Here is a 25,351-nt window from a genome sequence, read left to right on the forward strand (position 1 = left end):
AAAATCACTTAAATTGATCAAGTAGGATTATTTTTAAATTAAGAAAATCAAATTTTGTGAGTATGCAAAAAAATACTTTCTCACTTCACCATCTTATGGAAACCGAATTCCACATGCAAGCGAACACAAAAACACAAAATGGTGACTTTAAGGTAATAATAATTATCTCCCTTTAATTCAGGCAATGCCATTCTTTGCCACAAGGGATACATCTCAGTTCCGTATCTGGTTCATATTCCTCTTTCCCTTTCTTCCTTGAACCTTGAATCATGCAGACATGTTGAAACTACACTCCTATTTTGCACTCTCACAAAAGACTCTTAAAACAATCACACAAGTAATGTTGTTTTTCGGTATTGAACTGTTTCACATTGAACTTGTATCAATTTCTGTAAATAAATGTACATCGGTTGTAAATATAATTTCGGCGAATTTCGTGTACTCATTTTTTAACTATCTCTCAAATCTTCTACATAACAAAAAGCAGGCACCTACCCGCTACAATCTTAAAAAAAAAAAACAAGGACAGGTAACTCCACAATAATTCAAACGTGTACGATCAGTCTTGTAATACTAACGATTTCATATTCATCACTTGAAATTTTTAACCCTTTATGACCTGAATTATGATGTAGATGATTAAAAAAATATTAGTTAATTTTAGTTAGTTTAAAGAGTAATGATACTATGATTGTCTTCAAAATGAAAAAATTATAAAGTTCAAAAGTTAAACTACCACTGAGAATTTTTGCATTTCATAAACTTACCTTTATTATTATCAATAGTGCTTGAAAAAAGTATTTATGACAACAAATGAAATCCTCCGCTCTCTGAGACAGATGGCGGCATACTGAATGTAAGCAATGTACAGTTGCAATCTGGAGGTATCTGGCATCTACGCAGATACCAAACTAATACGTACAAAGCGTGTTTGAATCAATTTCCACTTTATTTATGCTGTTATATTCATTTATTTATGACTGAACAAATTAGTTCAACCAGGTCATAAAGGGTTAAAAATGATTTTCTTTATAAAAATGGCTACTTGATATGATTTTTGGAATATGATATTTTCGTTTTGTGATAGGTATGTACATCATAAAGATTTTTATTTATTTATTTTTAATTAGGTTGTGTTCTGGATAAAAACTAAAATTGCCTCAACTGGCTCATGTTGCTGGCAAGCTGTGTTCCAACTGCTGCTCACGGCAAACACCTTAATCTGAACTTTGTTTCTGTGATATTTTCTTTAGTCTGGATATGCAGTTTATTACCCACATGAAGAATTAATTTACAATATAATTCTCCTACCTCTTTGTTGCCTGAAAATTGCACGCATGTCAGAGTACAGCTTAGAATCTCAGCAATAACCATCAAGGAGGAATTGACTGAAGTCTCAGCTTCTCAGGTGATTGGCAACAGTTAAATCACAATTCGTTAACCATCTTGTGCAACCGACCATGCATGAATTTCCATGCTTCAGGATGTAGTGCAGCTCGATCTAACTTTATCGTATGTATTCCCATCATTACTTCCTGTAAGGAAAATGGTAACTTACCTAAATAGCATGGGTGTATGTGCTTTGTAGGGTTCGATCACTTGACAAGAAAAAAGAAAAAAGTGGCAACTCACAGTTGCTTTTGTACTTGACAATCACCCATGAGTAATGCAGACCCTCGCCGTCTCTATGCAAATGAGACTATACCAGATGCATAAAAGGAACCATGGAGAGAATGGGAGATTGAGTTAGAATAAGGTGTGTTACGGAGATGAACACGTATGATAGACTGTTTTAGTTAAATAGAAAAATCGTGAGTGAAAAAGATCACACCTGTATTGAAACGGACTTTCAAACTAGACTTCCTGTTTCCTTTTCTTCTACTGAAAGAAAAGTTATTTTTTTCCAATTTATTTATTTGTTTTTAAATAAAGGTAAAACTATTGACATAAACTTTAGCATCAGTGCTAATACAACTGTTATTAATTGAGGCCCTATGCAAGTAGAGATGGCGTTAACTAGTACGAATTCTGGAATTGTTACATTAAGTACATGTCAGGGTGGCCTAGTGGTGAACGGACATGGACCCAGTGCACCTAGCATGATTGATGCAAGGATTGAGTGGTCAGCTTCCTAGAAAAAATGCACTAGAAGCAGATGATTAGATAAGAAATGATCACGTTTGAGAATTGGGACAGAATTTCAAGCACTTCACTGTGAGGAAGTGACTACAATTGATATGCTTAACAATGCAGGGATTGAAGTGAATTTCTTTGAGACTGTCCATTCGCTAGCCATTTCTTTACGGCTAAATAAGAAGACATTAATTTTAGCATTTCTTTTTTAAGGAATTTCTGTCTCTCCCCTTGTGCACAAACTTTTCTTTCAATAAAGTCCTTAAAATCACAAAAAAAATTTTTTAATTGAATTGTTTCTTGGTGGTTCACTAGCGATAACACACACGTGCACAATCGTTTGTGTGAAAAGATTATTTGCTTCCATCAATGTTTTCTTCATTTTGTTTGATTATTGAAACTTGAGTGGTTACGTAAAATATAAACTTTTTAATTTTGAATTCTTTTTAAGTTTTTGAAAACTTGTTCATTGTACCTTTTAAAAATTATATTTCAATTTTGAATTGTTATTTTTAACTTTTCAAAAACTTGTTCATGTTAGCTTTTAAATGTCCTAAACTAAAAAGGAAAAGCACTTTAGATCACTCTTTTGCAAACAATGTACGATTTATTAATAATTTATTTTAAGTAATTCACGATTGTATTTTGAGTGGCGCCTGCACTGAGAATTGAACCTTCAACCTACAGAAGAATGTAACTTTTACAACTGAATTTTATCAAGTACTTTATCCACTGCGCTGCTCTTCTCAAGGTTAAAGATTCAATCTCCAGTACGAGCGGCAATTGCAAATTACTTAGAACTTAACTACTCAGTTATGGCTGATGGGACAAGATACACCTGAAGAAGGTCTTATATTACACTAGCGAGGGGTACCTGGCGTTGCCCGGGTGTTTGGAGGTGTGTGTGTGTGTGTGTTTTTTTTTTTTTTTCTTACACAGTGGTCATCACTTATCAAGGCCCAGAAGCCACTCAGGGATAAGGGTTATTGCAAGTTCATTACGTTAGTGTGGAGATTTGATGAAGTGTTTACTTAAGGGGGCGGTTCATTAGGAATTTGTTAGCGTTGGACTTGAACACATCCAAGTTGTAGTCAGGTGGGAAGCAGGCAGACGGAACAGAGTTCCACAGGCGTGCAGTTCTAAGAAAGAAGCTTTGTTCATGGAATCCACGTTTTGATTTAGGGTAAATCAAAAAACAAAACTCCCGGGGGGGGGGGATTAAAATAAAAAAAAAATGTTTTGGTAGGTAAGTATGAGGATCGAACCCGAACCCTTGTTAAAAATTAAAGTGTGAAAACAAAAAGAGTGCGACGTTAACCATTGGGCCACCGCGAGATGCTAACGGAAACACGTTTGAATTTATTTAATTACTTAAATTAGCAGGTGCACGTTTTAATGATGAAGTCAACTTTTGACTGCGGGGTAGCATTTCATTTAGTGCGGAACGCTTTTTTCTTTTTTTTTTTCCAAGATGTTGGGGGTAGGGGGAAACAACTCCACTTGTCGAAATTGAATAGCAATTGTCTTCTGATATAAGGAAATAATATTTCCACATTGATCAAATCTGATTGCTTTCGGACATTTCCGGCGATCGAGACCAGAAAAATACCGCCAGAATTAGTGTCGCTTTTATTATACGAAAAGGCCTAATGCACATGCGGCGAGCGAAAACTGTTGAATATTTATCTTCCCGAAGTCAATCAAAATAAAATAGACAGGCGAGCTCCGTTGTTAACTCTGAGATATTACGATTTACATGTGATATAAAAAGTTTTAAAAAGTTGTTAGGCGACCGACCGCTTCTCTGAAAAAAGCCTTTCTTGGACATACACAAAAAGCGAACACACATACACACATACATTTTCGCTTTTATATATATAGATTATTATATTACATCGACTGAAACTTTATGAAAATAACACTCAAAATGAGAACAGTCGTCAAGGAAACTCTAAATAAATGCTCATCTCAAAAATCGTCATACCTGAATTGATGGTTTTTATATGAAGTATTATTTATTAAATTTTTCTTTTTTTTTTCTAATTTTCTTTATTTTGATGAATTATCTCCCTTGTTGACTATCTTTATATAGTACTAAAACTAGCTTAGCCATATAAGTGTTTGCATACACCCTTGACAATCAGTCAGACATCGATTTTGTTGCTGTTGGTATGTGTTTGTTCAGGTCTAGGTGGTCCATTTTCCCAGGCTTTACCTTTTCTCTAAGAAGAAGTTAGCTTATTGCTATTTGCCTGAGACACTCTTAAAGAGGGAATGGCAACAGGCATTTTTGTAGGGCAGAATGAGCTTATCCTAGTGTGCTCGTTTTTCAATACTGCATGTAATCTTGTGTCTAACTTTTTGGAGAGGTAGTAAATAAAATACTAAAACTCTGATAGTCTTGCTTGATTGCTTGCATATTGCTTGTCGTACATAGTGGGGGAAAGGACTAATGAAACGAAAAGTGGTGGAAAGAGGGAAATAGCGAATAGTAATTTATGATTATGATTTTTTTTATCTGGTTCTATTTTAAACATTGCCAAAAAAATTTGTTAAAATTCTTGGGTTTTTTTTTTTTTTTGCCTTTTTTTACTTCAAATTTCTTATTTGAAAAAGAAATATTATGCTCATCCACATTTCAGGTGAAAACATTATATACATGTTGGCACTACTGTTGTCACATCTGGGCTGGTGCATCTGCTGCTTGTCTCTCGCTCCTAGACAGGGTTCAAAAGAGAGTCGCCAACCTGATAGGTCCTGAACTGTCATCTAGGCTTCAGCCTCTGTCCCATCGACGAGATGTTGCATCTCTCTGCCTGTTCTACAAATACTTTAATGGTGAATGCTCTGACGAACTGCAAACATTTGTACCTCCCCGACGTAACTACCCCCGACAAACCCGACAAGCTACTAAGTCTCATCCCTTTACAGTAGAGATCTCTAGGTGCAAGAAAGCCTTTTACTCCAATAGTTTCTTCCCCAGAACTGCGGGTCTTTGGAACTCCCTTCCGGGATTCTGCTTTCCCAACTGCAATGATATGCAGAAGTTCAAGTGTAATGTTAACAAACATCTTTCTACTCATCTCCCTTCATAATGACCCCGCTAATTAAGTCCCTAATAGTAGCTCCCTGCTTCAAAGTGGCACTGTGCCTTGTTTGGGGTGAAAATTGAATTTAAAAAAAAAAAAAAAAAAATGTTAAAAGTAGTATAAATTCCAAAAATTGCAAAAAATGATCCAGTAAAAAAAATCAAAATTTTTGAGTTTAGTGATTTATTGAGTTTTAACATGTGTTTTCATGGTGAAGAGTTTGCAAGATTTCAGGGGAGGTAACTGTAATTAGTAATTTTAACTAAATCATCTGTACTGTCATCTTTAATCCAGATATCTGGGACCATATTTGTGACTGATTTTTTATTTAAAATTCTTCTAGCACATTATCTACTGGATCATTTTTCGTAAATTTGGGGATTTATATTGATTTCGGTATGATATAATAATATTTTTGCCTGAAATGTGTTGGTTTAAAAAATCACCAATATAAACCAGCACCAGAAAGTTTATATGAGAATTAATGTGTATTTTTCTTTATTTTTTTAGGTTATGGATAACATATTAATGCAAATCCATGGTCGTAAAAGAGTTGTTTTATTTAATCCACAAGATGCCCACTATTTGTACCTTAAAGGTAAATTGGCAACCAGGTGTTGATCCCTAGTTAGATAGGTGAATCTGTGCATTTCACATAATAAAAACTATGTTGCTCTTCAATCTGATAATGCGGTTTATTTATTGGAACGATGAAGACCACCTTATCATCCTTGAGATTAAGAATAACTCCCGCTGAGAGTTTTTTTTTTTTAAAGTGAAGCTGGTTTGTGCAGAGCCAGCTTTACTCTCATCCCAGCCAACATGATTGAACAGCAGGACAGGGACATAAACCACTGGTGGACAGGTGGGAAGCAGGAGCTGCCAGAAGTTTCAACCTTCTCATATATACTACACCAAGTGATGATGTTCATCCATCGTTTGCGAAGATGACCGTGATCATGTAATTGTTCTGTGGGTTTGAAGATGGCTTGTTAAACCGATTTGAGCTCTGAAGTATTGCCCACATGTTGGACACCGGTGGGATAATTCTGTATCGAAGATGTTGATTGCTCTGTCTTTTCTACTGTCATGTTTTATCTTGCATTCTTCATCGCGTGTGGATTCAGCAATTGTAACCCCCTTTGTGAGTTGTGGCATGCCAGGAACATCTGTTTTGGATTAATTTTTCCCATGTTATAATATAAACCGAACTGTTTGAGAGAGACTTTTAGATTGTCGTTGAACCATTTCCGCTGTCCTCCTGTGGGTCTTTTTCCTTTGAACAGTTCACCATAAAGGAGCTGTTTTAGGAAACTTGAATCAGGCATGCAGCATATATGACCTGCCCATCGAACCTGGCACTGCTGTAACATGATCCAGGTATTCCCAATTGGTTACCCATCTTGTACTTGACAGGCTCAATGTTGCTTAACTTTGGTGATCTAATGAGGACCGGTGTGTCAGTGTGATTATACTGTATACAGCTTGACAATAGTGTCTTCCTGAAGTGCAAGTGGTTCAGTCAGAGGTTGTTGATATTGGTGCGCATCCTTTTTTCGAAAGATATCTTTCAAGCATATGAACAACGTGAGAGAAAGTATCGCCCTGTCTAGTAGGGTTGGATCAAATACTGACTTTTAACAATTGAAATACAAATACAAATACTTTCGTTCAGGTTACCAGAAATACAAATACTTTTATTCCTAAGTCTAAAAATACAAATACTTTTATTCCTCAATCTCAAAATACAAATAAAAATACAATAACTGATTTAAACAAAAACAAATATAAGTACTTTTTTTTTCAAAGTAATAAAGAAATCTGAAAATATGCAAAAAAGAAGAAAAAGAAAAGAAATATTTCCTTCCAAATTTGACATCTACATTACATTCTATATCATGTCCGCATTGCATTTTATTATCATTAGAGATCTGAAAGTTTCCTTCTCTCTCTCTCTCTCTCTCTCTCTTTCTCTCTCTCTTTCTCTCTCTCAAATATAAATACAAATACAAAATACTATTTTCCTGGATGCCATAATACAAATACAAATTACTTTTTCTTGTGATGTTAAAATATAAATACAATTACATTAAAATTGTATTTAAATACAATTGAAATACAAATACAATTGTATTTGATCCAACCCTACTGTCTAACTTTGTCCAAAAATGTAGTGACCAGTTGAACAGTGTGATTGCGGTGTTGCGGTGCCTGCACAATTCCTGCAATCGCATAAGGGAGCATGTTGCTTTTAGATGAACATAACAAAATACACAAATGCAATTAAAGATGGTTAGAATCCATTGTAGTTGTATAATCAAGTTGTGAAGATGTAAACACATGAAAAATAAAATGGTGCTTGTGCATTAGAAGAAAAAAAAAGACAAAATAATGCATTTTAAGTAAAAAAAAACACTATTCCATACTTACTTGTGATGTCAAATTTGTAAAAATTACAAAAAATGATAGTGTAGAAAAATAATTATGAGTAAAAATAAACTTCATCAAATAACGTAGTTTTATCATATTTGTTAATTTTAAAGAGTTCTTGGAATTCAGAGGAGGTAACTGTAGCCTATCAATTTAATCCAATAATTTTAATTCTTAAATGGCCAATATGTATATACTTTTTTTTTTTTGTCTTTTTATTTATTTCATTTTCGGTATTTAAATAAATTGCTATTATTTTTATGTGTTATTTTTTTTTGTAAGTTTTTTAGAATGCTAATAAATTGTTTCTTCTATGCTATATGACAAACTTACTTATCTCCCTTGTTTCATTTCAAATAAGAAAATGATGGATCTAGAATAGCTATGTTTATTGTAAAAAAAATAGTTATAGCATATTTTCTATTCAATCATTTTTGGGAATTTTTACTAATTTGGATTTTTTTTTACTTAAAATGTATTATTTTGATTTTGATCAATTTTCATGCACAAGTGTCAATAAAATGGATAATTTTTTGTTGTCCAGAATCCCCTGAATGTTAAAAAAAGAAGAAAAATCTATATTATGTACGTACTCAAGAGGAAAAAAATCATATAACTTGATCAAGTAGTTTTATTTTTATAAAGAAAATCATTTTTAAGCAATTAATAGGAATTAGTAGGCATTACAACATAAATCTAGTAAGTATGAATTATTGTTGAGTTAACTCCTTTGTTTTTTTTTGGGGGGGGGGGTATTTTGTTTTTTTTAGATATTTTTCAAATAGACAGTTCCTTCTTGGATGCTCAAATTTGATTTTCTTATTTAAAAATAAAACTACTAAATCAATTTATGTGATTTTTAGAATATGATATTTTCAGTTCATCACCGGTCCATACATCATATAGATATTTTTTTTAATTTTCATTTTTTTAATATACGGGAAATTCTGAACAAGGACCATTTTTTTCCCTAATTTTATTTTCCAGGCGATAAATCTTCAGTTTTGGATATCGATGATGTCGACATTGAAAAGTTTCCATTGTTTGTAAAAGCAACACGTTATGAATGTTATTTAGAACCCGGAGATATCATTTTTATTCCAGGTAAGATTATTTATTGCTTTGGGGTGGAGAGTAAAATTTCAGTTCAGTTCGATTTATTTGACAAAAAAAAAAACGATCATGTTGTCGTGTAAGGAAAGACGTGTTAGAGATTTACACAGAAGAGGATACAATAGCGCAAAACGTGTTGAAATCTTGAATTGTTGCGTTGTTACTTTTCTTTAAAGTCTGTTCCAAGGTCAAGGGATCCTTATTGAGAAAGCGTCCCTCCTTCCGTTTAAGCAAAATTGATAGTTAAATAGTTTCTTGCAGTGTCCGCGTAGACTTCTTTCTGATGCAAATTCAATTCAATTTATTTTTTTTTTTATTTTTTTTTTTTTTTATTACATTTTCACCCCAAACAAGGCAAATTGCCACTTTGGTGTAGGGGGCTACTATCAGGGGCAACACTACTGGGGTACTATGTAGGGATTTGGGCAGCAAGGTGTCGGTTCACGTTACACTTGAACTTCTGCACGTCAGTACTGTTGGGGAAGCAGGGACCTGGAATGGAATTCCAGAGTCTAGCGATTCTGGGGAAGAAACTATTGGAGTAAAAAGATCTTTTACATCTAGGGATCTCTACAGTGTGGGGGTGGGATTTAGCAGCCTGTCGGGTTTGTCAAGGGTGCTCACGTCGTGGGGGCACAAGTGATTGCAGTTCGTCAGAGTATTCACCACTAAAATACTTGTAGAAAAGGCAGAGGGATGCAACATTTCGTCGATGGGACAGAGGCTGAAGCTTAGATGCCAGTTCAGGGCCTATCAGGTTTGCGACTCTCTTTTGAACCTTGTCAAGGAGCGAGAGACTAGTAGCAGATGCACCAGCCCAGATGTGGCAGCAATACTCCATACATGGGCGAATGGTGGCCTTATAGAGGTACAGGATACTTTCGGGTGTTAGTAGTTTTCTAGCACGGTAGAGAGAGCCCACCTTTCTTGCAGCGGCCCTGGCAATGCCTTCAATGTAATTGTTCCAACTCATGTTTCCTGTGAACGTTAGGCCAAGGAGTTTGAAAGATGGACTCTCAGATAAAGAGTCGTTGGCCATTGCTATGGGTGGTAGAGAGGGTTTCTTTTAATTATTGAATGAAACTAGATTTATTTGTCAAAAAATCATACAATCATGCTTCAAATACCATGTAGGCAAAGAATAGTAGAAATTTACACAGAAGAGAATACAGTAACCTGGCACCTGCCCTAATTCACATTTAATTGTAAAGTCCCATGTCTACACTGATAAACCAGACACAATTGACCACTTAGAAGACCACAGTCGATGCATTATTGCCAAAATACAGCTTAATTTAATTCTGAGAGTTTATGAAAATTGGACCTCTAGACTACATCATGTATGCCAAGCCACGGGGGCCATATGCCCGAAATTGTATTTGAATTATAAATGCCGAAAAATTTATATTTGGAATAAACCACATATCTGTATGATAAAAATATTTTTCTGTGATTCATTTTTATTTAAATGAAAATTGGACCTCTAGACTACATCATATATGCCAAGCCACAGGAGCCATACGCCCGAAATTGTATTTGAATTATAAATTCCAAAAAATTAATATCTATATATCTATAAAAGTGAAAGTGTCTGTCTGTCTGTCTGTGTACATTTCCCTACACAATAGCTCTGTCAATTTTCACTCTACAGACTCAAAATTTGATATACAAGGTATCTGTTTTCGGACAGAAATTTGGCTGTTAAGGGTCAAAGTTTAACGATTTGATTTTTGAGAACTCTACCAAACTCCTCCGCCAATTTTGGGTATAAACAATTGAAATTTTAGATATAAGTTCCTTGGACATGGATCTAACTTAATAACTTGATTTGAACCCAAAACAATAAATATTAAGGGATCATAATAGGGGTAAAAATTTAAAAAATCAGTAGCATTTTGAAGCTTGACCCTTCAGATGACAAATACTGAAAAATTGGCTAAAAACATTAATTTCTTCACCTTCAACTGGGCACTTTTCTACAGGGAGGGGTCCTTTGCAATACTCACTTGGAATCTTGGATATTCCTGCGTCTCTATCCGCTATGCCACGGGCTCCAAAAGGGCAACCAAAGTTGGATTTTTTGGTCTTATGAATCCACAATCTTCCAATTGTCGGGTCCATGCCGATTGTTATATTGAATTAATTTTTAAAATTAAAAAAAAAAGAATGCTAGTTGTTCACGTGTTTTACTCGTAAAACATTCGATACCTATTTATACACCTGCATAGCTGATTTTACATTCTAGTGTTTCACCGATATTTTCGAAAGTTATCCTCTCTGTTCGATTGTCTAGCCTTAATTTAAACCTATGTCACTTCCGGTTTGGTGGTGGTTGTAACAGCAAAGACGTCACGTTTTTCCCCATTCTTTTCCTCCTTTGCGGTAAGGGTTCGAGTCTGCCTTCCTACTACCACTTTTTTTTTTTTTTGCTCAACACACACCTCCAAACACCCAGGTAATGCCGGGTACCCATGCTAGTTTTGAATAAACCACATATTTGTATGATAAAAATATTTTTCTGTGATTCATTTTAATTTAAAGTTTACCTCCTTCAAAAAAAAAAAATCACCCTGCAAAAGCAAATATAGAAGGAACGTTTAATTGTTTGGTAAATTGATGTTCTAATTTTGATGCTTAATACAATGAGAAAATTAATGATAGAATCCATCTATTGGACCAATTGCATTTTTTATTGCATTTTTCACCTCAAACAAAACACGGTGCCACTTTGATGTAGGGGGCTACTATATGAGATAATTTTCAGGGTTACTATGTAGGGAGTTGAGCAGCAAGATGTCTGTTTACATTACACTTGAATTTCTGCATGTCAATACAGTTAGGGAAGCAGGAACCCGAAAGGGAATTCCAAAGTTGAGCAGTCCTAGGAAAGAAACTATTAGAATAGAAGGCTTTCTGACATCTAGGGATCTCTACTGTGTAGGGGTGGGATCTTGCTGCTTGTCACATTTGTAGGGTGTAATTAGTAAAAGTGGGATTGTTGTTAATGAAACAAGACATAAACTTAACATTAACTGATTGAGAAAATAACTCAAAATCAGTTCTGTTCATCGTAAAGAATCACTACCTGGTCAGCGAGGGAAGTCTTGTATTTTATACGACCTTAAACTTGACTTTTGACCATGAAACGTTTTGATCATGTTCGACATTTTGACGAAATTTCAACTTCCTATGTTTGTGTATGAAATCAGACACAATTGACCACTTAGAAGACAACAGATAGATTATTGCCGAAATACAGCTTAATTTAATTCTGAGAGTTTAAGAAAATTGGACCTCTCGATTACATCATATACGCCAAGCCACGGGAGCCATATGCCCGAAATTGTATTTGAATTATAAATTCCGAAAAATTAATATTTGGAATAAACCACATATCTGTATGATAAAAATATTTTTCTGTGATTCATTTTAATTTAAAGTTTGTCTCCTCTAAAAAAACACCCTGTAAAAGCAAATATAGAAGGAACGTTTAATTATCTGCTGAATTGATGTTCTAATTTTGATGCTTAATACAATGAGAAAATTAATGATAGAATCCATCTATTGGACCAATTGCATGTTTTGTTGCATTTTTTTTATTGCATTTTTTTTATTGCATTTTTCACCCCAAACAAGGCATGGTGCCACTTTGATGTAGGGGGCTAATATCTGAGACATAAATTGATGGGGTACTATGTAGAGAGTTGAGCAGCAAGATGTTTGTTTACATTACACTTGAACTTCTACATGTCAGTACAGTTATGGAAGCAGGAACCCGAAAGGGAATTCCAAAGTCTGGCAGTCCTAGGAAAGAAACTATTAAAGTAGAAGGCTTTCTTACATTTGGGGATCTCTACTGTTTGTCGAGTGTGTTGGGTGTAATTGGTAAGAGTGGGATCATTGTTAATAAAACAAGACATAAAATTAACATTTTTACCCATTGGGTATTCAGGTCGGTGAATACATATCTTTTTGAAGCAAAGTTATTCCTGGTGACAAACTGTTTTGTACAATCTACAAATTATCGGATAACACATAACATTCAATCTATTTTATTTTATTTGACAAAAAATAAACCAATCGTCTTTCAATTGCCATGTATGGAAAAGGTGTTAGAAATTTACACAGAAGAAGATGCAATAAAACATCTTTTCAAATTCACTTTGAATTGTTGGTGCATTTATTACTCGTCTATTTCAAGATTCAGAGATTCTGATTGAAAAAATAGCCCTCCATCAGTTCAATCGAGATCGGTAGTGAAATTTTTTTTTTTTTACATGGGGGTCACCACTTATCAAGGCCTGAAGGCCACTCAGGGATAAGGGTTATTGCGTGTACAGTAATCAATGAGATAGTATTGTAGTAATCATTAGTATTGGAGATTTGATAGAGTGTCTTACTTAAGGGACGGTTTGTCAGGAGTTTGTTTATGTTGGACTTGAAGACATCCAAGTTGTAGTCAGGTGGGAAACAAGCAAGCGGCAGAGAGTTCCACTTTCTTATAGTGTCTGCGTAGACCTCTTCCTGATGCAGTAGTGAATAATTGGTGCCAAGCTATATCATAATGCTTATTAATTGGATTTTAGGTCAAAATGAGATCACCGCATAATCGTTGCCACTCGTGGGAAAAAATGTAGGGTAAAGGGTGGTGGAAATTTACACAGAAGCCGACCATCTTAAATTGTTTTGTTGTTGATGTATCACTTGGAAATCTATCCCAAGATCCAAGGATTCTGATTCTACCTGACCCATATTGCAGTAAAGGAAGTCTTGTATTTTATACGACCTTAAACTTGACTTGTAACTCTGAAACATTTTGATCATGTTTGACATTTTGACAGATATTCAATTTCCTATTTTTGTGCATGATATGTGTAGCTAATTATTTTTGTATGACAATAACAACCATGCCAAATTTGAACCCGTTCAGATTCAATTCAGTTCAATTGGTAAAAAAAGACAAAAAAACAATAATACTTCAATTGGTATGTAGGGAAAAACGTGTTAGAAATTAACACAGAAAAGGAACCATAGTTGAACACCTGTCCAACTTTGAATTGTTGTGTTGTTGGTGTATTTATTACTTCTCTTCGAAGTCTATTTCAAGGTCCAAGGATTCTGATTGAAAAAGCAGCCCTTCTTCAATTTAATCGAAATCAGCAGTGAAATAGTTTCTTATAGTGTCCTCTTCATGGTGGACTTCTTCCTGGTGCAGTAGTGAATAATAGGTCCCAAACTATATCAAAATGCTTATTGATGAAATTGTAGGTCAAAGTGAAATCACCACATAATTATTGGCACTCAAGGGAGAAAAGGGGTAAATTTTTTGAGTCAGTTTTCATAGGCCATATTTGATAGAGCCTTCTCTATTTGAGTGGCCAGTCTTTGAACTCTCTCCAGATGCTTGGTATCGCCTATTACATATGTTCTAATAATTTTGTATTATTTGTCTAAATTCAAAAATATCTCTAACCATTTAAGAGCTACACTTATCCTTTGATCTTACTTCCGGTTTGAGTAAATTTTGATTTCTCACCAATTCTTACATGTCAATGAACCGAGTTCAAAAAGGTGTGGAAACCCTTTGTGAAAGTTGAAAATACCTTCAATTTTTGTGAAATTTTAATGATACATATTGGACATCAATTAATAAACATTTCTCGAATTTTAGTTTCTTTCAAGTATTTTAAAGGGATTTTTAGGAGACATAATTTGGTCACAACCTTTTGTTTCTTTTTAGAATTCAACCAAATTTCAAAAAGAAAAATATTGAAAAATCTTTATGATGTATGTACCTGTCACAGAATGGAAATGTCATATTCCAAAAATCATGGAAATTTATCAAGTAGTTTTTTTTTTTTTAACTAGGAGATATCAAATTTTCTGAGTAAGCAAAAAGAACTATTAATCACTTGAAATCGTTTAAAAATGATTTTCTTTATAAAAATAAAACTACTTGATCAATTTACATAATTTTTGGAATATGAAATTTTCGTCCTGTGACAGGTACATACATCATGAATATTTTTCTGTATTTTTCTTTTAATTAGGTTGAATTCTAGATAAGAAATCAACCTTTCATTTAAAAATTAAACTATTTCAAATGTCCATTAAATTTGATTCTAGTCATTAGACAATAATTAAGTAAAGTTCCTTGAATTTGATTTTCTTAAGATGCCTTAAGCTTAAATTTTAGACATTTCCTAGAATCAAACTCATGTGAGGAATTTGGGTCAAAATCGAAATGAAAATGCTAAACATAAGATTTAATAGCAATTTTTTTTGATCTTCGTAACGGAGATAAAAAAATAATATAAAGCTGTTTTGTTTGGAAATTTATTTTATCTGTCCTGGAACCAATATTCTTCTAGTATCTACCTAAATGCATAAATTTTTATATCTATATTAACATCAAAACAGTTTTTGCTTATTTAATTCTATGATACAACATAAGATTTTGAAATGCTGTATCTATAGTAATCAGCAAACACTAATAGTTTTTAGGTATTCCTAATTTGCGGATTTATTTTTTAAACAGTTTCTAATAAATCATTGCATTGTCATATTTTCTTATATTATAAACAATAGTTCCATTGATAGTAAAATGGCTAATGTTACTGGGAACAGATACTGCACTTTGAATTATTTGCATAAAATATAAAAAATTAGATTTAACGCAAATTAAGCACAAGGCCATCAAAAGTGTGGAGTTTTGAGAGTCAATCGTCATCCTTGGTCAATAACGATAAAAATGTCCATCCTCTCAGTCATCACAATACAACATTTACACTAATGACCGTTCTACTTAAGATATCCTCAAATTTGTTGAATCTTTTATGTTTCATATATATATATACTTCAAAGTAATGAAATGCAATAAATTCACTGGTTTGCAAATCCAATGATTATCGGTCTTACAAAATATTATTGAATGTAATATTTTATATAAGACTATCCCAGCTAAATAAAATTGCTCAATATACCAGATAGAGCAAATAAATCATAATTTAGGAATTTAAAATTTGTGATTTGAAAAAGTTAAATTTTAAATATAGAATTTTTATTGTATACAAAACAAAGAATACAGTTCAATAAATATATTTCCTTAACCCATGAGTTTTCGATGTTTATTCATCTCCTCAGAGGAAAAATATTAGCAAATATTATAAAAGGTTTGCACCTTATTTGCTAAAAATAATAAGCATAGAAAATTAAAAGTTTTTAACATTTTTAAATCATTTTAAAATTTAAATTCCCAAATTTTATATATATATATATATATATATATATATATATATATATATATATATATTACATGGGAGTAAATAAAAAAATAAAAAACGATCATCCTAACCTATTCTAAATTTTATTAGGTTGAGAAGAAAATTCTTGTGAAATTTGGATTTCAAATGTATTTTCAAATAAGTTTTCATTATAATACCTTTGTCTTATATATCATTTTAAAGAGCGTTTTTCATTCTATCCAATCGTTTCAATTACAATCGGTTTAAAACAACCATGTTCTTCTTTTCAGAACGTTGAATACAAGATGAAAAAAGCAAATTCGCATAATTTTTTTATTTTGATTCAAGCTAGGCCGAAAAACTGCTGAAACAGCTTGAGATATCAATGAAGCATTTGGCCCTGGAACCACTTCTGAATGTATAGCACAATGGTGGTTTAAGAAATTTCGTGGCAGCAATGAAAGTCTTGAACAGAGTGAGCGGAGTGGTCAGCCATCGGATGTTGACAACAATTAAGAGCCTTAGTCAAAGCCAATCTATGCACAACTGTTCAAGAACTTCTGAATTAGATGTAATGATATGATGATTTCAAACCACTTGAGAGAAATCGGAAAGACAAAAAAACTTGATAAATGAGTGCTTCACGAATTGAACAACAACCAAAAGGAACGCCGTTATGAAGTGTCATCTTCCCTGATTTTATGCAATAAAAACGACCCGTTTCTCGACCAGGTTGTGACTTGTGATGAAAAGTGGGTTCTTTATGACAAGCGGCAATGCTCAGCTCAGTGGTTAAATGACGACAAAGCTTCATGACATTTCTCAAAGTCAGAGTTGCACCAAAAGAAGGTCATGCTAGCTGTTTGGTGGTCTGCAACCAGTTTCATTCATTAGTTTTTTGAATGCAGGTGAAGCTGTTACAACAAAGAAGTACTATCAACAAATAGATGAAATGCATCAGAAACTTCGGCAACAACAGAACCTAAAACAAGCAGGTTAACCACTAAATGGAAGTGAGATTTAAGTGGGAGGAGAAGAAAAACAGAAAGCATGATTGGGTGTTTCTTCTTCGGGTATGTCACAGTGGGGGGAACACTCTGACAACTTCTTCATCCCAGAACTGCATTGTATGGCATGACGAGTAACGCATTCTGGGTGAATCACCAGGTCAGAACACTTAGTTGTTGAAATGACTTGTATCGGGTGTCTATCCTCCAACCACTGAAACATTCAACAAGCGAATTATCAGCTACCCCACCACCACCACCACCACCACCACCACCACTAACAACAACAACGACAACTAATCCTCTGCAGATTCCTTTCTAGAAGACTAAGAATACTGAGCATTCTATTTTTCTGCTACAAAACAAATGACTCTGTAAACAAGACAAGTATTATTATATTTTCCACCACATAAAATATTGAGACGTTTGTTACAAACGGATATTTAGGTGCATTATATTTAGGTACATTATATTTAGGTGCATTATACGCACAAGTTTAATCAAAATCATGGATCCCTTCTGTCATTTTATGCAAATCCATCTTCGTTTCATCAGATAAGGGTGCTTTTTTTTTTTAAAGTTTTTTTTTTCTTCATCCAAAATTATGGCAAGAAATAAGGGTTTTTATGCATAATTTCACCTAATTAGAAAAAAAACAAAAAAAGAAAAACAGAAAAATCTTTGTATGTACCCATCACGGAACGAAAATGTCATATTCCAAAAATCACATAAATTGATCGAGTATTTTTTTTTCATATAGAAAATAATTTTTTTACAATTTTTAGCATATCGTAGCCATTGTAAAGCCGATGTTAAAATCTTTGTAGTTCGAATTAAGTTGTCTGCCTTTATTAAATATGGCAGATCAAGATGCACCTTTCTCGCTTTGTCATAAAATTTGATTTTCGTAGTTAAAAAAAATACTTGATCAATTTGCATGATTTTTGGAATGTGACATTTTTGTTCCATTATGGGTACATACATCATAACAATTTTTCTGGTTTTTTTTTATTTTATGAGGTTGAATTCTGGATTTGCACCTATATATGGTTAATTGTAGCAATGTATGGCTAGTATTTAAATTTTTTTTTTGTTTGATTATAATCAAAAAAATTTTTTTTTGTTTGATTATAATTTAAAAAATTTTTTTTTGTTTGATTATAATTTAAAAAATTTTTTTTTGTTTGATTATAATTTAAAAAAATTTTTTTTTTGTTTGATTATAATTTAAAAAAATTTTTTTTTGTTTGATTATAATTTAAAAAAATTTTTTTTGTTTGATTATAATTAAAAAAAATTTTTTTTTGTTGGATTATAATTAAAAAAAATTTTTTTTTGTTTGATTATAATTTAAAAAATTTTTTTTGTTTGATTATAATTTAAAAAAATTTTTTTTTGTTTGATTATAATTTAAAAAATTTTTTTTTGTTTGATTATAATTTAAAAAATTTTTTTTTGTTTGATTATAATTTAAAAAATTTTTTTTTTGTTTGATTATAATTAAAAAAAATTTTTTTTTTGTTTGATTATAATTAAAAAAAATTTTTTTTTTCTCTTTTAGCTTTGTGGTTCCATAATGTGATTTCTGAAGAATTTGGAGTTGCCGTCAATGTGTTTTGGAAACATTTGGACTCCAACATTTATTGCCAAAAAGATCCTTATGGTAATAAAGATCCAGTTGCTGTGTCCAGTGCCTTTCAGATTGTCGATAGAGCAATAAAAGCACTCGAATGTCTGCCGAAAGAATATCAGGATTTTTATGGACGAATGCTTGTCTCACGGATTGAAAATAAGTGCTACTTGAAAGACTTGGATATATCTTGAATCCAAAACTTTGCAGCAATTTTTCTTTATTTCTGAATTTTTGAGATGAGGATTGATTACTCGTATTATTTTGATTCTTTCGACTAACATTCTCATCTTGAATATTATTTTCACAACATTTTGGCCGATGTAGCTTTTGACCGTCTTCATGTATATCTTGTTAAACTTGAGAATCTTTCTGTCAAATTTAAGAATCTCCACAAAATTTCAAATGGAATCCTTTATTTAATCCCCAGGGGTAGCATGCTCTCATTCTGTCAGCCATGACCGGGTAGAAGTCTTACGTAATTCGGAAGGACCTGTTGTGTAGTGGATGAAGTACTTGATAAAATTCATCTGGAGGTTGAAGGATCAATGTTCAGTGTGGATGGCACCCAAAATATAATTGCAAATTATTTAGGACTCCAACCTAGTCATGACTGATCGTACGAGAGCATGTTACCCCTGTGGATTAAAAAAGGGTTCCATTTAAAATTCCATGCACATTCCAGAGTTCGACAAAGTTCGATGAAGGTCAGAGGTTACATCAACGAAAACATGCAAATAATATTCAAGATGAGAACAGTAATCCGAATAATACGAATAAGCAATCCTCAAATAACACAAATAGCTAAAGCATGTTTTTTGATATTCCTTCATGGTCATCTTTCATGGATTTATCTGAACTCCACTTGTTGATTGTATAGGTATCTTGGGTTTCTTTTGTAGTGGTTGGACAATGTAGATGAATTGATTCCACAAACAATGTTGAATATTTAAAATCTTCTCTTCATAATTATGAAGCCACTATCTTTGCAAACTTTCGTTTTATGCCAAGTGCAACCGTCTGAGATTTCATTTAATTATATCTAAGTTTAGATACTAATTTCTTAATTTGACTTCACAGCCATCTTCGGCTTGTTGTTCGTACTATAAATTTCTAGGGTTTTTTTTTCACTGCTCATTACCTTTTCTCATAGTGTTCCACATGACCAACTATCTCAAAAGAACCCTCTCTCTAACATCACATGATCTTGATCAACCAATCATAGCTTTGTATATCTCATTTCCATTTTCCAAAAGTAACCCTATGAACAAAAATCCAGCCTGCATGGCTATTTTACAATGTTAATTTTTTTTTGCAAAAGTTTGTATTTTTTTAAAATAATTTTATAAATTATTTTAATATAAACAACAAAGTTTTATCAAATAAAACCAGACATTTATAAACAAGTGTTAGAGAAAAGTTTTGAGGATTTTTTTGATTGAAATAGTTTTGGTTTCAGGTGAGAATTTTATTTAATATAATCATATTTTGTAAAAGGGGGAAATGAACGAATGTAAGTCGATCGGTAAAAGAAAGTTACGTATCTTATTGGGAGATGACGAAAGATAATTTCACTGAATATGAAATGTGTTCATTTTATATGTTCTTTGTCTGTATGAGATTTGGTGGAAATAAATGATTAGCATTTGGTTGGTCACACACTGTTATTGCTGCTATCCACTTGTGTTATACAATAGAAATACAATGCAAATAAGATTTGGACATTATAAACATGATTTTATATTGCATATGTTAATTAAAAAATATTTTCATTTAAATAACTTTAAATCTTGCAAATTAGAATGTTGAAAAATCGTAACATCATAACTTGCTAATGGATATGCATTCTCAAATTATTAGTGGAAACCAAAAAAAACATTATTCATGCAACATTGCATTTCTCCTATTCAGCTAAAATCAACTGCTTTTTTTTCTCTCTCTTTTCCACTAGTTTTATCTTTTTCTCATCATTTTTTTCCAGTTATTTTTTTATTTTATTTATTTTTTGGGAGGAAACTGAAAAATTTTAATTTTCAACAAAATATAGCCGAGTTATTATGCTGGACTGTTATTTGAACAAAAATTCACAGGATCAAACAGGAATTAGGGGTTTAGCCAAACGATCAAAGAAAACTTGTCTGTTTTCTTCCATTTCACATACGAATTGCTTTTCTAATTTTTTTTCAAATTGAATAAAAATAAAAAAGAATCTGAAAAAATGATATCAGCTCAGTTCGTGTATGAATAAATTTAATTTTTTTATAAATTTGTTTTTTTTTATTTTGTATGGATTTTACATTTCATAATTTTTTACGTTTCACAATTTTTTACATTTCATAATTTTTTACGTTTCACAATTTTTTACGTTTCACAATTTTTTACTTCATCTTTGTGATCAACTGTTACGTAACAAAATCTGTTGTTTCGATCCAAAAATTTGAATAACACTCGTCAGGTCTCTCAACATGTAACATTTGCACGTTAAATGAACAGTTTGCACATATTGTTTCAACAAACACGTAGAGTGCATGTGTCTTATTGCCAGCGAGCAATCAAGAAAGCAAATAACAAAAGTGCTTTATACATACATTGTGCGGAGCACTTAAATGTGACAACCCTTTTTTTTTCATAGTCACTTCCTTTGCTGTTTATGACTGGCTGTGTGGTTTCGTCATCTAGTGGCTGTTGATCAACTGCTTAACTTGGATGAATAAAACTCGTGTAAAGAAACACAATAGAGATTTTAAACTTCAGCCTCTGTCCCATTGATGAAGTGTTGCATCCCTCTGCTTGTTCTACAAGTACTTTAACGGTGAATGCTCTGACGAACTGCAAGCACTTGTGTCCCCGCGACGTAAATACCCCTGACAAACGCGACAAGCAGCTTAATCCCACCCATTCACAGTAGAGATCCCTAGATGTAAGAGAGCCTTCTACTCCAGTAGTTTCTTCCTCAGAACCACTAGACTTTTGAATTCCTTTCCGGGTCCCTGCTTCCCCAACTGTACTAACATGCAGAAGTTCAAGTGTAACATGAACTGACATCTTGCTGCCTAACTGATACCCCTGATGCTTATGTCCCAGTTAATAGCCCCCTACAACAAAGTGGCAATGTGCCTTGTTTGGGGTGAAAATGCAATAAAAAAAAAACTTTTTTTAAATTTCAAAGGTTTTATTGGAGAGCAAAAGTTTGTTCATGGGTGTGGGGTGGGGGGAAGACTACCTCGGCTAAAAGTAATTCCTTCAATTTCTACTTGGGGATTGAGAGACACAGATGGCAGACACTGAGGTTATATTCACTTAGATTCTGTCTACATTTTCAGACGCATGCCACCTCTTTTGCTTCCTAATTTTGACTGACTAGAAACTTTGTTCTGTCCCCCAAATATGGGATGTAATCTGCCATATCATTTGACACCTGCATTTTAACGCGTTTTGTCTTAAGGAGCTAACCTTTGAATCCTCACTTCGATCAGATGGGTCTATTTCCGTTTGCCATCAGGTTATCATGGCATGTGACCCTTTACAAAATTACTGGCATAGATATATATAGAGTGTTCCAAAAGTCTTGGGTTCATTTCAAGTCCTCAAATCTGCATAAGAATGGTAGTAAGAAGAAAGTGGTGACATTTTAAAGCTAAATGCATTAAGTTTTTTGTCAGATTTTTTTCATTTCAATAATGCCGTTCACTCAACCAGAAAAGGCGTTTTGTGTGAATTTGCAAAAACTGAATCATGGATACTTATTCAACGTGCATTTCGCAAGAAAAGATCTCACACCCTGCAATTTTGTTGTGGAGATTTGTGAAAGGACTGGTTTATGTGCCTCCCATTCCAAGAGACGTGGATGAGCTGAATGCCCGAATAACAGAAGCTGTTGCAACCATTGACAACGCAATACTGGGACATATTTGGCAAGAATTGGACTATCAGCTTGAAGTGTGTCGTGTAACTATTGGTTAATGATTACTATTAATGATTACTGCAATATTGTTTATTAATGATTACTGCAATATTGTTTATTAATGATTACTACAATATTGTTTATTAATGATTACTGCAATATTGTTTATTAATGATTACTGCAATATTGTTTATTAATGATTACTACAATATTGTTTATTAATGATTACTACAATATTGTTTATTAATGATTACTAGAATATTGTTTATTAATGATTACTACAATATTGTTTATTAATGATTACTGCAATATTGTTTATTAATGATTACTGCAATATTGTTTATTAATGATTACTACAATATTTTTTATTAATGATTACTACAATATTGTTTATTAATGATTACTGCAATATTGTTTATTAATGATTACTGCAATATTGTTTATTAATGATTACTACAATATTTTTTATTAATGATTACTACAATATTGTTTATTAATGATTACTGCAATATTGTTTATTAATGATTACTACAATATTTTTTATTAATGATTACTACAATATTGTTTATGAATGATTACTAACATAATGTTTATTAATGATTACTACAATATTGTTTATTAATGATTACTGCAATATTGTTTATTAATGATTACTACAATATTGTTTATTAATGATTACTACAATATTGTTTATTAATGATTGCTACAATATTGTTTATGAATGATTACTACAATATTGTTTATTAATGATTACTACAATATTGTTTATTAATGATTACTGCAATATTGTTTATTAATGATTACTACAATATTGTTTATTAATGATTACTGCAATATTGTTTATTAATGATTACTACAATATTGTTTATTAATGATTACTACAATATTGTTTATTAATGATTACTGCAATATTGTTTATTAATGATTACTACAATATTGTTTATTAATGATTACTGCAATATTGTTTATTAATGATTACTGCAATATTGTTTATTAATGATTACTACAATATTGTTTATTAATGATTACTACAATATTGTTTATTAATGATTACTACAATATTGTTTATTAATGATTACTGCAATATTGTTTATTAATGATTACTGCAATATTGTTTATTAATGATTACTGCAATATTGTTTATTAATGATTACTGCAATATTGTTTATTAATGATTACTACAATATTGTTTATTAATGATTACTACAATATTGTTTATTAATGATTACTACAATATTGTTTATTAATGATTACTACAATATTGTTTATTAATGATTACTACAATATTGTTTATTAATGATTACTACAATATTGTTTATTAATGATTACTACAATATTGTTTATTAATGATTACTACAATATTGTTTATTAATGATTACTACAATATTGTTTATTAATGATTACTACAATATTGTTTATTAATGATTACTACAATATTGTTTATTAATGATTACTGCAATATTGTTTATTAATGATTACTACAATATTGTTTATTAATGATTACTACAATATTGTTTATTAATGATTACTACAATATTGTTTATGAATGATTACTACAATATTGTTTATTAATGATTACTACAATATTGTTTATTAATGATTACTACAATATTGTTTATTAATGATTACTACAATATTGTTTATTAATGATTACTGCAATATTGTTTATTAATGATTACTGCAATATTGTTTATTAATGATTACTACAATATTGTTTATTAATGATTACTACAATATTGTTTATTAATGATTACTGCAATATTGTTTATTAATGATTACTACAATATTGTTTATTAATGATTACTGCAATATTGTTTATTAATGATTACTACAATATTGTTTATTAATGATTACTACAATATTGTTTATGAATGATTACTACAATATTGTTTATTAATGATTACTACAATATTGTTTATTAATGATTACTACAATATTGTTTATTAATGATTACTACAATATTGTTTATTAATGATTACTGCAATATTGTTTATTAATGATTACTACAATATTGTTTATTAATGATTACTACAATATTGTTTATTAATGATTACTACAATATTGTTTATTAATGATTACTACAATATTGTTTATTAATGATTACTGCAATATTGTTTATGAATGATTACTACAATATTGTTTATTAATGATTACTGCAATATTGTTTATTAATGATTACTACAATATTGTTTATTAATGATTACTACAATATTGTTTATTAATGATTACTACAATATTGTTTATTAATGATTACTGCAATATTGTTTATTAATGATTACTACAATATTGTTTATTAATGATTACTGCAATATTGTTTATTAATGATTACTACAATATTGTTTATTAATGATTACTACAATATTGTTTATTAATGATTACTACAATATTGTTTATTAATGATTACTGCAATATTGTTTATTAATGATTACTACAATATTGTTTATTAATGATTACTACAATATTGTTTATTAATGATTACTACAATATTGTTTATTAATGATTACTACAATATTGTTTATTTATGATTACTACAATATTGTTTATTAATGATTACTGCAATATTGTTTATTAATGATTACTACAATATTGTTTATTAATGATTACTACAATATTGTTTATTAATGATTACTACAATATTGTTTATTAATGATTACTACAATATTGTTTATTAATGATTACTACAATATTGTTTATTAATGATTACTACAATATTGTTTATTAATGATTACTACAATATTGTTTATTAATGATTACTACAATATTGTTTATTAATGATTACTACAATATTGTTTATTAATGAT

At 31.4% G+C, this 25,351-nt stretch overlaps 1 protein-coding gene across 2 annotated transcripts in view; it reads left to right on the forward strand.

The window, feature by feature from the left end:
* LOC145241285 (tRNA wybutosine-synthesizing protein 5-like) overlaps positions 1–20,906 on the forward strand; it is a 45,773-nt gene extending 24,867 nt beyond the window's left edge. For both annotated transcript variants that reach the window (XM_080104028.1, XM_080104029.1), the window contains 3 exons: positions 5,733–5,820; positions 8,640–8,756; positions 18,578–20,906. In XM_080104028.1, the coding sequence (XP_079960154.1) occupies positions 5,733–5,820; positions 8,640–8,756; positions 18,578–18,840 (468 nt within the window). In that variant the 3' untranslated portion in view covers positions 18,841–20,906. The remainder of the gene's footprint in view (positions 1–5,732; positions 5,821–8,639; positions 8,757–18,577) is intronic.
* Positions 20,907–25,351: the final 4,445 nt, after the last annotated feature.

This window comes from Euprymna scolopes, chromosome 20 (genome assembly GCF_053919585.1).
Source record: "Euprymna scolopes isolate OS-2025 chromosome 20, ASM5391958v1, whole genome shotgun sequence".
Classification (NCBI taxonomy): Eukaryota; Metazoa; Mollusca; class Cephalopoda; order Sepiida; family Sepiolidae; genus Euprymna; species Euprymna scolopes.